The following is a 15,793-nucleotide window of genomic DNA, read 5'->3' as shown; positions in this document are numbered from 1 at the left end:
TTGACAGTTTTGACTCTTACAATTTTATTTTTGACTTCTAAAAATTTTAAAATAATTATGCTACGATGAACAGAAGTTTCATGGTTATGTTTAGCGTGCAACAAAGTTTGATGATATGAAAAAACGATTTGACTGTTGGTGTTTTCTTCCATCAAAAGATGAGCAATTAAAACATGCACATGAGTAGTGCCTATCACAGATTAATTATTTGCAAACAGAGGCAGTATAAAAATAGAAAAATAAAATAAAATTCTGGATCGGGCTGGGCTGGTCTGGGCCGTGCTCCGGCCCAACTGAGAGGCCTTCTTCCTTCCCCTCTCTCTCTCCCCTTCCGCCGCCACCGCCACCAATCTCCACTCTCCGTGGCTCTCTCGCTTCCACCGGCGACGGCACCAGCTGCAGCCTGAAGAAAGAGGATGGACCCCACGCGCCGGCGCCGTCAGCGACCTGCTCCGGACGCTCCCCTGCCACCAGGTAACTCTGTTCTTCGTGTCTAGTAGACTCCCCCTGCTTGTCTAGGATAGCTGCTGCTGCCACGGAAAAGTGCGAGCTTTCTGATCAACCGTCGGCGATGACACGAGGCATTTGCTCGGTTTCGATGGTTCAGGCACACCCAACGATACCGGTGCTAATCCAGTGTATAATCTTGATGAACCCACCATGGAGGAAAAGCTGGCCACGCTCAAGGGAGGCGCCGGAAGAGCAGGTGGCGCCGACGAGGAGCCGCCACTCCCCGTGCTGCTGCCGCCCAGCGCGGACTCGGTCCACGTCTTGCTCAAGCAGGCTCTGCGGGCTGATGACCATGCGTCCTTGCTGAGCTGCTTGTACAACAAAGACCACAAGGTAATTTCCCTTGTTGCAATGCCAGTGCTTTTGTTTCGCCACTATTCCCTGATGCAATTCGGTCACCAGATCTGATCATTTAAGTCTTGGTTTATGTGCAGGTCATTGTTAATTCGATATCACTTCTTACACCAGCAGACGCTCTGAAGCTTCTCAAGTTCTTCGTATTACTTGTGCAATCGAGGTAGTATAGGATAGCTCTTTAGATGCATTTTTGCAGTTCAGCACAAAGATGGGCTTACGATACGATATACTCCTATCTTAGTAATTCATCAGTAGAGATGAGAAAAAAGTCGAGAGCTTCAATTCCTTTTTTTTCTTGCATGTATGTTTGCCTGGACTTATATCAGGGTATTCAAACAATGATTATGCTTGCATACTATCAAGATTATTTGGTTATATTTTGACATAGAGCACTTACTTTTGCCCTTTTCTTTTCATTCTTCAGAGGGGCAGTACTGGTTTGTTTGCTCCCATGGCTGCAAAATTTGCTCAGTAAACACATGAGCAGCATAGTTTCTCAGGAGTCTTCTCTGCTTCTGCTCAACTCACTATATCAAGTGAGTATTATTTATTCAATATTTTTTCACCAGGCAATTTTCTCACTGTTTTTTTTCATTGTAGTGGTAGTAATTAGCTACATTTCTGTGAAATATGTTTCCTTCTAGTAATATACCTGCTGCTGATCATTTGAAAGGAGAATTGTTTAAAGTATGTTTTTTTTTGCTTCATTTCCTTGGGAGGAACAAATAACTTTTCGATATATTAGCATGTCATTTCCTAATGACCCATTTAGAAATTTACTGCCCATGTGAAGTGAAGTTGAGAGTTTTCTTGACCTATTGCGCAAGCTTGAAAGACAGTTTTATGGGGTGAAATTTTCTCCTTGCACCAGGTAGTAATCTGTTGAGCATCAACTCTTATCTTGAATATATCAGTGCGAGCAGTTCAGACATGAATTGAGCGATACAGGTCATTTTGTTTCGAATGTGTGTTACTGACTGCATATTCTTTCCAGCTTATTGGGTTATAGCCATATGCATGCAACTTGAAGAGTTTAATTACATATAAGTTAGCAGTGTATGGTACAAGTATGACTTGTATTTGATGAAAGGTTGTCTATATATGCACCTATTACAAGCTACAACCCCCTTCATTGATGTACATCAGGTTGTCTGCATCTAAGCAGTATAGCCTGAGGAATTTGTGGAATGCCAAAACTTTATTGAATATATGCCAGCTTTAGTGTGCTAGCGCAGACATAATACCACCTCCTATTTTTTTTTACTTGAGTTTTTACTTTTGAGATCCACGCTTAATTATTCGTCTTATTAAAAAATTACATATTTATTAATTATTTTGTTGTGACTGCGTTTCTCTCAGCTAATTGACGCAAGAACATCAACCTTCAAATCTTCACTACAGTTGTCTACTTCACTAGATTGTCTGTTCAGTGAGGTAATTTTTGCCCCTCAAGGAAGTACCATCACTTTGAGCACTACAGCTCCATAACTCAATTCTGTATCTCCCAGATTGTTGATGATGAATCCGAGGAGGAAGAGGGCTCTCCACTGATAATTTACGAAGATAAAGATACCGATGATGAAGAGTCTGAAGTTGATGATATGGAAATCAATGGGGAGAGTGACGGTTTGTGTGGTGTTACCGATGCTTCTGAGCATTCAGATGGAAGTGAGGTCATGAGCGATTGATGAATTGATAACTGATGAGCTCTTGATCTTCCTGGTTACTTTGGAGTTATCATGATGTAGAAGAGTCATTAGGATCGTTTGTGAACTCCTTTCACTTCGATTATTCTGATGAGTTGAGAGTTACTTGTGAGAGTGGGTAAATTAGCCTTGCATACACCTGTGAAGCACACAAAACTCGTCACCATCTTTCTTGTTTTTGATATGTACCATCTAGATCTGAGTTTTTACAGTAAAAGGGTGCAGCACAGACACTTTTAACGAAAGAAAGGTTCAATTGGTTGAGTGTGGACCACTAAATTAGCTTGAATTAAGATGCAAGTATGTACATACCGGCAGTTTTTGAAGTCTGAAACTGAAAGAGGAGGTGCTGAAAGGTGGCGTTTTGCAACTAGGCAGAGTTTAGAGAAACATCAAATATTCTCCTATCATGACAATCTACAACAAGTCTGCATTGCACGCGCTCCTTTTATTCATGTGATACAAGTACACGCAAGTAAAACACATGCAGTACACGAACAAGTAATAGAAACATACAGTATATATACGTGTTGCATCGCTTAAGCAGAAGATAGCTACTGATATAATGGCGATGCAGATGAGATGATATGCAGGCGATCAGCAGGTTGCGGTGCACTTGGTCTTGCAGTCGATGGAGCAGGAGCCGCCGCCACCGCCGGCGCCGTAGCCATTGCCGGAGCGGCTGTACGACCAGAAGCACTTGCTGGGGCAGGCGACCTTCTTGCCGTAGCATGGGCCCTTGTCGGAGCACACCACCGTGGGCACCTCCACCCCGCCACGCGAGTACCCACCGCCGGGGCCGCCGTACCCGTACCCACCTCCCCAGCCGCCGCCGCCGCCGGGGCCGAAGAGGCCAGGCGGGATGCCGCCGTACCCGTAGCCGTAGGCCGGCGGGAAGCGGCCGGGGGCGGCGGAGGCGATGCCGGCGGTGAAGAGGACGGATAGGACGATGAGCAGCCTCAGCCTGGGAGCCATGGCCATTGCTGCTGGTGGCATGGACATGGTGGAAGCTAGAGTGCAATGCAGGAGTTTTAAGGTGGATGGAGTTCAAAGTGGTGGCAGTAGGCATGGCCCCATCTTACTTTACGTTTATATATAAACAAAACCATATGTTTTCTTTAAAAATTCTATTTATAAAAGTTTCTTATAGTAGTTGATTGTATTGTACTCTCTAAAAACTATAAATATCAACTAATTCAGAGTTTTTTTTTAAAAACGAATTCTATCTTTAATGTTAATAAAATCCGAACACATATGATACGCCATTAGTAGGTTTCTCTCCTGACCGACCGGCAGGCAGATGGCTGTCTCGCACTCATATCTCATGGAGCGATCATTCGACGAACACCACATCGGGAACATCAACAAGCTAACAGGATAATATCCTTGTAAGGTGTAAACGGTTTGAAGGGGCGATTTTGGCGAATCGATTCGATCGCGGATAATATGTGACTTGTTTCTCTTCTTTCACACCTACGTCGATTTCTTTGGCAAAACTAGTGGACTCTCTGCTTGAATTGATAGATTGCAGGACCTTTTCAGGCTCTAACATGGAGTATGTTTCACCTGTTTTTCACTGTGAGAGAGCACTGCATAACACAAACAGAGCGTGCTGGCCTGCATCTTCGGTGGATGGTATTCAATCAACCTACCATATAAAATAACTGGGCTTATTTAGATTTATATAAATATTAATAAATCTTAACATATAATGCATTGATGGCATGCTTAAAAGGTGAGAGACTTGTAGACAGTTAGCCCAGTGTTGTTGCCGGCCGACAGGGGAATCCCTCTATCCATCGATCGCAATCCCATCCAGCATGTGCTTTAATTTTCCACCATATGAGTGTGGAAGTCCTGCCACTTATTACAAACTACTTTTTATACACTATAACATTCGTTTTAAAATATAGATAAATATGTTTTCTGGCTATGAATCCCAAGCCAGAGAGATGGTACGAGCAAATTACAATAGGAATGGTATTTGCTTCAGCGGTTGCTCTGCCACTCATGCTGTCATGCACAGTCAAATTGTCAACCTGTGTCTCAAACCCCTCATGTTACAGATTGAAATAACCTTTCAAGTTATATAACTGTTGACGTAAAAAATGAGCTTGATGAAAAACTTTTCACCGGCTGATCGTACTCTTTTCTTATCTAAATTCATTAAGAAATTTTTACCAAATTTTGTGTTAACAATAACATAGGCCGGCTACGTTCAACAATGCCTATTACTAACCATATTTTTTTAATAAAATAATCATATATTAATTTATTAATGTATTTTTCGTGCTGGTTAACGACCTAACTGCCGAACACGGCCGCACATGGCTTAGCTTGGCCTGCCGGCCTCATCAATTCTCCCTCCGTCGTCAGAGATCTAGAGGCCCTCGTTCGTTTTCGTTTTCAGCTGTTTCCTCCTAACTTTGACGAAACTTGTATCCATCGATGCGACTCTTGCAATAATTGAAGAAACAAACCTGAGTACCAGTGTAGCAATTCTTAGGCCCCCTTTGAATTTGTATAAAAACATAGAAAGTTTAGAGGATTTTAATCCTATGAAAAAAAATTCCTATGACCTTTGAAACAAAAGATTATATCCTATTATTAATCCTATAGAGATTTTGGAGAAAATAACTCCTAGATCCTCTCAAATTCCTGTGTTCTAGTCAAACTGTCATTCCTACGTTTTTCATGTGTTTTGCAATCCTCTGTTTTACACGTCTATTTCGGTTAGAATTTTATGTTTTTCCTATTCTTTCGTTTTTTCATTCATGTGATTCAAAGGAGCCCTTAACCTGAATGCAATGCATCCGGGCAGAGCTACAGGGTCACGTCAGGGTTAGGCAACCACGACGACCTCCCGTAAAATCCATTGTTAAATAGTTTAGGCAACGAAGATGGCCTAAAAATTTAACAAAATTGTTATATTCGGATACCGAGATACCAGCGATGCAATGCAGTTCAATGTAACAGCCAATCGCCTATGCAAGCCCTGCATTCTTGTTGGGCTGAAAAGGGCACGCGACGCATCTGGGCCCATTTTGGTTGGGCCGGCGGGGACTTTACAAAGAGACCCCTTTGTTACGACCATTTTCTCTCGTTTTACCGGTTCCTCTCCTCCCGCGCGGGAATCGCCGTCCCTCTCGCCGACGGCCACTGCTCTCCTCTCTCAGTCGTGATCTGGACCAACTCAACGCAGTCTCCTTCACTCCGTCCGTTCTCTCTATCCCTTCACGATCGAATCCGCGCCCGCCGGCGGCCACGGAGGTGGTCGACCTGCGCCGGCCAACGGAGGCAGCTCGGCCGGCGTGGCGACGGCCGGCCGGCGATGCGATAACAAGGGGCAAAACCGTCAAACCGTATACAGGCTGATCGATCGATCGATATATTCGCGCGCAAGAATCGATCGAAGCCAAGGTACGTGAGTGACTCACCACTCCATCTGATCTGTCGCTGTCGTCGCGTGGTAGCCGATCGATGCCAATGCGCGCCACCGCCTCCTCCTCGTCTTCGCCGCGGTGCGCGTCCTTCGCCTGCCGCCGCGGCGACCATGCTCATGCCCATGCCCTGGGCCGAGCCTGTGGGCGCCCGCTGGGCCGCGCCGCCGGGTTCGTCGGCAGCGGGATCGCTGCCGCCTTCTTCGCTTCCCTGGAAGGGTGCTACTGCGTGGAGATCCTCACGGACGACGACGACGACGACCACCAGCCCCTCGACGGGGCCAGCCGGAGCCGGAGCCGGGACGTCAGTGAGGCGGCGCCGCTGTTGCCTCGCGCCACCGCGGCGAAGAAGAGCCGGCAGACTACGGCGGCGGCCGGGAAAGGCAAGATCAGCAGCTGGGGTGGCTTTGGGTGCTGCGAGAATACTAACACCGCTAATTAATTAAGTTCTTAGAACAATACATGTTGCCAATAAATCTCACACTAGCTCATTTCTCGCTGATGCATGAACTGTACTGGACAATAAATTAGAGCATGAGTTCAATTTGGATGATCAATCATCCTACATATTTATGTACCATCCAGTTATCTTCAGTAGTCTGAATTAAATTTAGTGTTCTTCAGTTGTCTAGTAGTCATTTGTAGTCTTGTTTTCAAACTTTGGTATCTTAATCGCACAATGAATTTACATGGTAACTTTTCTAATAAAACGAACCATTCTGTTCATCGACACAATTTCATGGCTCAGTATGGTTTTCACAATAACTTTTCATATATAATTAAATTTCTTAGGGAACTGTTTTATATCTACTTTTTAATTTTATTATAGTTAATTAATTACTCTGAAACACTTATAGCAGAATCATTCAACTATTTAAGAGAAAAACGGCAGGTTGCTCAAGTGACGATGAATATGTTCCTTGTGTTTGTTCTCTCCTTTCTTGACCATCTTATGTATACAACTACTAGAAGCCGTTCGTTGCTTCTACATAGTAGGCCTAGTTTACAGTAGTCCAGCAATGTGTGGCCCAAGCAAGCCCATCTACACAAAATGTCCATTACTTTTCCAGTGTCTCCTGCATCTGATTAACTACACTAAATTACTTTTATGAAGATTAGTTATAGGGAGATCGTCTGATTATTTAATTATACATCTGAACTGTATTATGAACCTGTGGCCTATGGGAGTGTACTATAGTTCTGAACTCTGCTTAACAACTTCAACCCATCACTTGCCCATTTCCTAATGGTCCCAGGTAGCACGACAACTACATGTGCATGTATGGATGAATGCCTTTCTGTTTTGACTGATTGGTTACTTGGTTTCTTCATTCATGATCTGGTTAGCTTTATCAAGAGCCAATGATAATTTATCTACGCACATCATTCCTTGATCTTACGCTCACACATTTACCTTCAACAAAAAAATTAAAAATCAGTAGGAACTTTGTGTAATGAGTGTATGCCTACCTGCCACATGCTGTGTAATACGTCACCCCTATCTTTTGGCTTACGATTACGAGTCAAAATTCAAATTTTTAATTTTAAATTTAAAGTTAATTTTGAGGTTTTTTTACCGAAATTTATGTTACAGTCTTGACTTTTTAGATCGTTATGAATACTCACGTACATAAATTTTTTATTCATAAGTTATTTTTTGTTTGTAAATATGTCGTTTGGCTTTTTCTATAAAAAGCCCCAAACAATCACCCCTACACGCGACTTTCATTGTAGTTCTTAGATTCGAATGTACCACTAGGATAATATATACATCATATTTATACATTCACTCAAAAGGTACATCTCTACTGCTCTTTCATACTATATTTAATAAAAAAACAGTATAATTGGATACAGGACTAGTGATACTGAACAAAGTTGATAAGCCATGCTAATTACTAAAAACTAATAATTATATAAGATAAAGGCGTATGCAGAGAACTGTTGCTAGCATATAGCCGGACACCTGGCCCAATCTCCACACAATTGTGCATCCTCCCTGTCAAACCAAACAAGAAGCTCAGATTCCAATTTCTGAATTTTTCCAAAAGCGCCCCTAGAGGAGCCTGCTTTTATCCTCAAATCTGGAGGCATGCCATGTGGTTGCGCTTGCACATATATGCAGCGCCGTAGTCGCTAGATCTCATCGTGCGTGCGTGCATGCATCTTCAGAGTTTCAGATACAGACACCAAAATTCAGGCTTTGTTGGACAGGAGAGCTACACATGCATGGAGGCCATCTGTCCATCCATGACACTTAACTAACATAACTCCCTGCTTTACTTCACAATAGTTTCATACTGTTAGCTAACTAAACTATACTTTACTTCCAATCATTCTTCTTAACTAAATACTCTAGCTCAGTGTACTCTGTCAGTCTGTCTCCTTTCCCCATTCACTAAGCAATAGGCATGTTGATCTTTCTGTCGAGCTAGCTAGCCATTGTCTGGTTGATCTTCCCTGTCTCGTGCTACCCACTTGCTGGAACAGAAAGGCAATGCCTGAACTGCCTCTGCTTTATTAGTCTATCTAAAGGAGGCAGCTTTAGTACTTAATGGATCTTATGCAAATGCAGATACACTAATTTAGTGATGCACCATTGTTGCGTTTGAGATTTGTACTAGACTATGACTTGCTAGTTTCCAGTATAGTGCAGGCAGAGTCTGTTCTGTTAAGTTCCTTCTTTCTGAAGGCTTTGTTATGCTTCATGCAAGCACTGCATGCACGGTGTCTACCTAATCAGTTACTTGCACATACCACTGACAGTCACTAAATATAAATTCATGGCTGCATACTGTGCTGATTAAAGGAATAATGCAGGGAAGATTATCTTTTTTTTATATATAAAGGAGCAATAATGGAAGATTATTTGCTTTTGCTATGATATGCAACAGTAGTGGAATATTCCATATAGATGTAAACATAGATATATTCTATGTACATATTTATTCGTTGTCTCGTTGAGATGATGATGTGTGACTAGTTAGTGTAACATTAGCTTTGATGCTATTCCAGTGGTTGAGCATATGCTCACTCCATGGACCAGATATATTTGTATTCCTGCATGGAAGAGCTAGGTAGCAAGGCCAACCAGAATATTTTGTATGGGCCTTTTTGAGTTAATTACATGTAGCTTTCGATGACCTAAATATACAGTAGTATCACCGATCAGTTCATGGTAAGAATGCACTAAGTTAGATTGTTGCACAAAAATCTAAGGCAGGTTGCTGTTCTCAACCGGCGTCTCCAAAAGTAGTGGTTGGTGCGTTCCATGGGTTCATTGTCAATAATGTAATGCCCTTTTCTACTAAGTAATTTCTTCAAACTACATATATTAATCGATTGCATGATTTCATTGTATCCCTGTAATAATGTTCATGTTAGTTATACTTTAGTAGTACTATTAACTGTTGCTTGTTTTTCTCTAGATATATATGCTGCAAAGCCAGGAAGATATTTTTACCAAACATATCTTATCAAATAATTGACTAAGAATGGGTTCAAACACTTTTCGATTGCTAGCTAGTCGTAGAATAATCGGTTATCAGTATAAGACAGCTGAGCATGCAAATCAATAGATCTTGTTGGCCCTAAGGTAGAAGAAAAAGAAGAATATAAGATTTGCTATCCAAAATCTTGTGGGCATGCAAAAATAATTAGAAGAACCTGCTAGCTAGCTACCTCTCCCTTTCCTTAGTGATTAAGGTTTTGGAGCTTCTCAATCAGAGTAACTAGGCTGGGCTAGCTTTAACTAGCTAGTTCTTACCTTCTCTTCTCCGAAGACTACCAACCTGGCTAAGGCCTCGTTCGGCTGATAGTTATCTTACCCCATATTTTCTCGTTTTTCGATCGCACGCTTCTCAAACTGCTAAATAATATATTTATTATGAAAGTTTTCTATAGGAAAGTTGCTTTAAAAATCATATTAATTTATTTTATATTTTTTAATAATTAATTAATCATGTACTAATCTATTGCTACGTTTATCGCGCTGGATAATTAACACACATTTCTACTCCTGCCGAACGCAGCCTAAGCTTCGGAGCTTTCACCTTCGCAGATGGTAAGCTAGGATTCTTCCTCGTCTACGTAAGATTCTTTTAATAATTATCAACTTTTGTATGGTTGAGAAGATTCTACTGCTAAAAGTATAACGCTACAATTTGATAAACACAAGTTCCTGCGTGCGCTTGCACGGTGGGTTCAAATTCGGTAACCATCCAAGTAATGTAATTTTGTAGACCATCAAAGTGGCTAACTCCAATTAATCTACCACCTTTTGCTTTCCGGTTAAATTAAAGTTTGTACTGTCCTATGGGTGAAACAACTCTGAACTGTCATGAGAAAAAATGTACCGAACACTAAAGGTTACAATGGTTTTGACCTTCACGGTTGGATTAAAAGCACTAACTTTAAACTTTGCAATGGATCAAAAACCACGACAAAGAGATAGTATTTGTTGATTACTATTCCTCTCGTCGTCTATTAGCCACAACCAAAATTTAGATTATAAAACTTGATTTTAGAATTGATTTAAGTTCTTTTCATTGTACTCCATTTTCTAGTCTTGGTTTCCTAATTGCTAACAATAAATTATGAGATTGTTATGTAACAATTATTTTTAGCTTGCTTGGTTTATTTTTATACGTTTTTTTATTATGCCGCAAAGTTATATGCGAGGATAATCCACCTGTGGATCCACACTATAAACATATTATATATGGAGTGGAAGTAGCTTTTTTTTTTACAAAGCAAAAACAGAGGACTGGAAGAGAGAAAAAAAAGGAAAAGAAAAAAAAGTTGCCACGTCAGAAAAGTCAAAAGTGGGCCCCACAAACCACTCCCCTCGAGTGCTATAAAAGGGGCCGTCGGTTGAGTTGTTCCCTCCCTTTTCCCTCTCCTTCCACTCCACCCCCTCTCTTTCCTTGCTAATTACCATTCTGCCCCTCTCCTCCACTCCCATGGACATGGTGGACATGGCCGGCCTCTCCGACCCCGCCCTTGAGGCCTTCCTCGCCGACATAGGCTTCGGCGTAGCACCGGTGACGGAAGCTTCTGCTCCTGCCCCGTCGCCGCGCGACCAGGGCACGGCAGAGCCGGCGGTGGATGACGTCGACGACCAGGACGAGGCGGAGCGGCGGCGGCGGCTCCGGCGGAGGATCTCCAACCGCGAGTCGGCGCGCCGGTCGCGCGCGCGCAAGCAGCGGCACCTCGACGAGCTCCGCGCCAGGGCCGCCGCGCTCCGCGCCTCCAACCGCGACCTCGCCGCGCGCCTCCGCGGCGTCCGGGCGCGCGCCGCGCTCGTCTCGCTCACCAACGCCCGGCTCCGCGCCGAGGCCGGCGCGCTCGCGCGCCGCCTCGCCGCCGCGCGCCGCGCCCTAGCGCTCCGCCAGCTCTACGCCGCCGCGTCCGCCACCGGCGGCTTCGGGATGCAGAGTCTCGCCTCGTTAATCGCGTAGGCGATCCACGTGGACGCACGCACGCACGTGCGGACATTTTTGACTTGGTCAACCCATCCGGCATGAACTGAAATGATGAACAACGATCGAATGATTGAACTCCAACATCCATGTCATCGATCATGTAGATATGTAGTACAAATCATTCTGCTGAAGAGAACAAAGCGAGATCAAATTGGCAGCTAACGATTGAAAAAACTATGCTGTGTCAGAACTCAGAATCGATCAAGAACGAAGGCTCGATCACGAACGAATTCACGATCATGCATGGATGAGTTTCTTCTCTTGGACGAACCGTCCCTGATCTAATCACGCCGATGAAACTTAATTTCTACTGCATCAAATGGTTCTACCTGTTCTTCCTTTGGTGTCAAATCCTGTGGGGTTAATTATTCGGTACCTGTCACTCTCGAGCTAGCTAGCCTAGCAAGCAGAGATGGAATCCAATTTGGTGATCACTAAAGTTGATGTTGGAATTATTTCGCACATATTCTTTTCAGTTAATTTGTTTTTCTCCTTCCTCTCGCATGGGCGAAAGTGATGCCTGAGATGCATATGATGCTCTGCATCCATCAGAAATGAACTACTTAATTACCCTGTTTGCCAATGAGATCCTGGGGATGAGCTAATAACCCTTGATTAGGTATTGATCAGAGCTTAATTAGTCAGTCGTCATAGGAGAAGTAACAGTGTCGTTTTCGGGGATGAGCACACCATTTAATTTAATTACAGTGAGTTAATAATGGAGGAGTATATGAATGAAAAGTTTTTCAGTAATTTGGTCGAGCTGGTGGCGAGTCACCATCGCCACGTCCAAAGCACAAACGAGGTACTAGCAATGTGTTTTACGCCTCTTAATTTTAATCGTGTTTCCCGTTGCTCTCGCCGCTTTTAATTAACTTTAAGTTTTGTTTGATTCCTTGGAAAATCTTGGGAGCCTAGCTAGGCATGTCAAATTGCTGTAACTTTTCTTTCTTTTTTGTTTTTTCGTTGAGTTGTTACTTCCTTCCAAAAGAAAGATTGCTATGTGGATCTATCAAAAAAAAAAAGAGAGATTGTTATGTGTATATAGATACATGATTGTTGAAGGAGGTACTTTTTGTTGGACCGGAGCAAATCTCTTGGTTTTACTGTTGTTACATGTTTGCACCCAAACAGATGGACGGCCAGCTTTGAATGGAGCCTTCCTGACAAAAGATAAAAACTGGACCCGACCATGGAGATTCAGTATTGACAATACCTTCGTGATAGATACAATACAAACTGAAGTGGACAAATTACCTTCAATTTGCAGGAAACATTTGTTCTCTTCAACTTGTATAATTGAATTTGGACAAATTGACAGAACTCAATCCAACTGGTGCAGCTTATAACTTACTCTTTACTCTCTGTTTTTTTTTTGGAGAGGATAACTTAGGCACCGTTCGAGAGAGTGAAAGAAAGAAAAAGTTACTCCTTTTTGTGAACACACTTTTCTAATTACTAAAGTGTGTGAAAAAAATTCTATAGAAAAGTTGTTCTAAAAATCATATTAATCTATTTATCAAATTTAAAATCAATAAAAGACTTGACTCAATGAACAAGCTCTACTGGGCCCATTGCCTTGTTGAGTTATGGGTTGCAGATTTTTACAGTAGCAAGGGCTCTGCATTTCGGTCCACTAAACTAAACTGGTTCAGTAAGGCCTATTATGGCCCATCAGATTAGCCTTTTTGTATATATTCACAACTTTGTACCAGCGGAGCACAACTGCTTCCATGTTTTACAAAACTTAGGCAGCGTTCGAGAGTGCTATACAAGGGAAAACTCTTATGGTTTTTCATGAACATACTACCCAATCTGCCAAATGATATTTTGTAAAAAAATATCTATACAAAAGCTCCTTTGAAAATTCATATTAAATTATTTTCAAATCTAAAATAATTAATGCTTAATTAATTATGTACTAATGGCTCACATTCATCTTCTTTCCCTCACTCTCAGCCTCAGCTAGACAGTTTCTTGAAATTTAAATACGTTTAACATCAGAAAGTATAGTTTGTCCGTCCTTCTCTTGTTTGTGTATTCTCTTGTCATTCTACCTGCTTCCAGATAGCCATCCAACTCGCTACTGAAAGTATACTAGCTGCATCAGTGAAAATGTTACTGCTGGAAAGTTGAGGTTTACTGGGTGTCAAAAGTTTTTTAAAAAATGCAGGTGAATTGTGTGTGGCAAAAGAACAATTCCAAGGGAGGCAAGATGGCATCAGTCCCTAGGCAAGTGGCAGAGGGGGAAAAAAGCAGCAGCTGTGGTTACAATCACAAGCTTCTACAGTGCTTCTGCTTGTTTTTATTTTTTGATGAGACTTTTTGTTCGTTGGTTTTTTGGCTGGTTTGTGCACGCAACTAGGCAAGCAAAGCTATTTGGTTCCTTTCTCGCCTTCCTTTGTATTTTTTTTCCCTCCCTGAGCACTCTTTTCTTTCATTCAGTGATGAGTGGCAAGGCAGGGGCTCCCATCGTTTCGCATTATAAGCCAAAATTTGAATTTTAGAACTTAATTTTAAACTTGATTTTGGGGTTTTTTTTATTATGGTTTCTTTTACATATTTTATTTTTGAGTCGCTATGGACACATATACTAAAAGTTTTATCTGTAAATTTTTTTTTGTTTGTAAAAACGTGTTTTCGCTTATTTCTCAAAAAGCGAAACAATGAGAGCCTAGGCTAGGCTAGAGATAAGAGAAATACATATACTGTACTAGAGATGACAGAAAAGATAGTCCTGATCGTTTTGTGCACTGAACCATCTCATCGTCGACTAGTAATAGAGGAGCAGAAGGCAGCAGGATCTTGCATTTGTTTGTCGGAATACACACTACAGTTTTATATACAGTTCTTGCACATGAATGGAATGCCAGGCCAGAGAAACTCAGAATTTTCGAATTCGCAAACGCCAACATTTCAAAATGAAGTTTGAAACATTGTTGAAAGTTTAACCAAGCAAGTTAATGACATCACCTGCTTGGCTACTTCGTTGTCATCTGAACAAGAGATGCCTGCTGCATGTTTCAGTGTTGCTGCTGTGGCCATTGGCTTGCAGTAACATAAACACCTCTATGTGCTAGCTACACAACAGAATTCAGAAAGTTGCCCAATGGAAGGACATTCAAGGACTCACTCGCACTGCTCACTGCTTCTGCTTCATGCATTGCATAATTTTGCATTGCAGCAATGCATGCATGTCCTGATGATCTGATGCTAACCATGCATGGTCCTGCAGATTATCAAGGGGAAAAGGTTGGCACTGCAGTGCAAGATGCAGGCTAAAGAGGGGGTACCATGGAGCCCATATCTTGCAGGTCTTTTGCTCAGCTGCTCCCTCTCAGCTCAGCCCAAAAGGCAAAAGATGAAGAGTACTACAACTGTTCTTCTGTTTCTGTAGCGGAGGCTAATAAGAAAAAAAAATTCAAGAGAGGAGTATTAAGTGACTGAATATTGACTAGTATTAGCTCTGAATTATGATTTGACATGGTTTTGAATATCATGGGACACACAAGAACAAACGAAACATGACACAAACTTGGATTGATATGCATGATGGTACAATTACAATTTACTAGTACAAAGCATCTGGAGGATGCAACAAGGGGATGCGTGGCCTAACAAACAATTCGGCAGGCACTGCATCTGCAATTTCTGCATGCCACTACTGCGATATGATACGCTGGAATCAGTGAATCACCTCACTCTCAATCACGTCCTCACCTGTGGTTTCATTTCATTTCATTTACTACACCATGGAGCTTTCTGTTTGTCTCTTCCCACGGCTCTTGTACACCACCTGATAGCCTACAAAGCAGTAGCTGAACCATGAATCCAAAATTGCCCTATAGTTTGTGCTCCTTCGGAATGTATGCATTTTACAGGCTTTTCACATGAATCAGTTTAAATTATCCGAAACACCCGTGAAATTCCTCCGATCCGAATCAAACTGAGTCAAGATGAAATCTTTTAAATTGCTGCGTTGTTTCCTTCATCTAGGAGCATTTCCCACCACATGAGACTCACTCCACCATGGATGCTGCTTATGCACCACAAAAGTTTCTCGTCTTCCACTGTTCACCAACTAAACTACCTAGGAGGCGACCAATTCTTCTTAATTATTAATTGCAACTACCATGTTCGTTAATTATCTCTCTCTAACTTACACTTAAATTTGCTGGTCATCAAAGCCAAACAACACTTGTACTTATACAGTGAGGACAGTGGTGAGGCCCAGCGTCGTGTAGCTGTAGCTGCAAGCTGCTGCCTTTTGCTTTCCAACGAGTCAAGCAGAGGAGGA

General features: G+C 42.2%; 4 protein-coding genes across 4 annotated transcripts; 3 read left to right on the top strand and 1 right to left on the bottom strand.

The window, feature by feature from the left end:
- The first annotated feature begins 346 nt into the window (after positions 1–346).
- Positions 347–2,844, top strand: LOC102711395. Its single transcript, XM_006664173.3, has 6 exons — positions 347–474; positions 608–843; positions 945–1,027; positions 1,292–1,403; positions 2,227–2,301; positions 2,376–2,844. The coding sequence occupies exons 1-6, from the start codon at positions 417–419 to the stop codon at positions 2,553–2,555; spliced, it is 744 nt and encodes a 247-aa protein (XP_006664236.1). The 5' UTR covers positions 347–416; the 3' UTR covers positions 2,556–2,844.
- A 96-nt stretch (positions 2,845–2,940) lies between these two features.
- LOC121055988 (shematrin-like protein 2) lies at positions 2,941–3,623 on the bottom strand. Its single transcript, XM_040529501.1, has one exon. It carries the CDS (start codon positions 3,573–3,575, stop codon positions 3,171–3,173), a length of 405 nt encoding a protein of 134 aa, XP_040385435.1. The 5' UTR covers positions 3,576–3,623; the 3' UTR covers positions 2,941–3,170.
- Positions 3,624–5,696: 2,073 nt separating this feature from the next.
- LOC102711115 lies at positions 5,697–6,738 on the top strand. The gene has a single exon (XM_015843098.2). The coding sequence runs from the start codon at positions 6,054–6,056 to the stop codon at positions 6,453–6,455; it is 402 nt and encodes a 133-aa protein (XP_015698584.1). The 5' UTR covers positions 5,697–6,053; the 3' UTR covers positions 6,456–6,738.
- Positions 6,739–10,874: 4,136 nt separating this feature from the next.
- On the top strand, positions 10,875–11,603 carry LOC102703642 (ocs element-binding factor 1-like). Its single transcript, XM_040529690.1, has one exon. The coding sequence runs from the start codon at positions 10,975–10,977 to the stop codon at positions 11,470–11,472; it is 498 nt and encodes a 165-aa protein (XP_040385624.1). The 5' UTR covers positions 10,875–10,974; the 3' UTR covers positions 11,473–11,603.
- Positions 11,604–15,793: the final 4,190 nt, after the last annotated feature.

This window comes from Oryza brachyantha, chromosome 12, assembly GCF_000231095.2.
Source record: "Oryza brachyantha chromosome 12, ObraRS2, whole genome shotgun sequence".
NCBI lineage: Eukaryota > Viridiplantae > Streptophyta > Magnoliopsida > Poales > Poaceae > Oryza > Oryza brachyantha.
Note: the sequence above shows the minus strand (reverse complement) of the source record. Positions and strands in the feature narration are given on the sequence as shown.

Excerpts from the sequence above, each read along its gene's own strand:
- LOC121055988 (XM_040529501.1), bottom strand. The coding sequence starts at position 3,575 with ATGTCCATGCCACCAGCAGCAATGGCCATGGCTCCCAGGCTGAGGCTG.
- LOC102703642 (XM_040529690.1), top strand. The coding sequence starts at position 10,975 with ATGGACATGGTGGACATGGCCGGCCTCTCCGACCCCGCCCTTGAGGCC.
- LOC102711395 (XM_006664173.3), top strand. The coding sequence starts at position 417 with ATGGACCCCACGCGCCGGCGCCGTCAGCGACCTGCTCCGGACGCTCCC. Across the intron at positions 844-944 it reads TGTACAACAAAGACCACAAG|GTCATTGTTAATTCGATATC; the intron begins GTAATTTCCCTT and ends GTTTATGTGCAG. Across the intron at positions 2,302-2,375 it reads TAGATTGTCTGTTCAGTGAG|ATTGTTGATGATGAATCCGA; the intron begins GTAATTTTTGCC and ends TGTATCTCCCAG.
- LOC102711115 (XM_015843098.2), top strand. The coding sequence starts at position 6,054 with ATGCCAATGCGCGCCACCGCCTCCTCCTCGTCTTCGCCGCGGTGCGCG.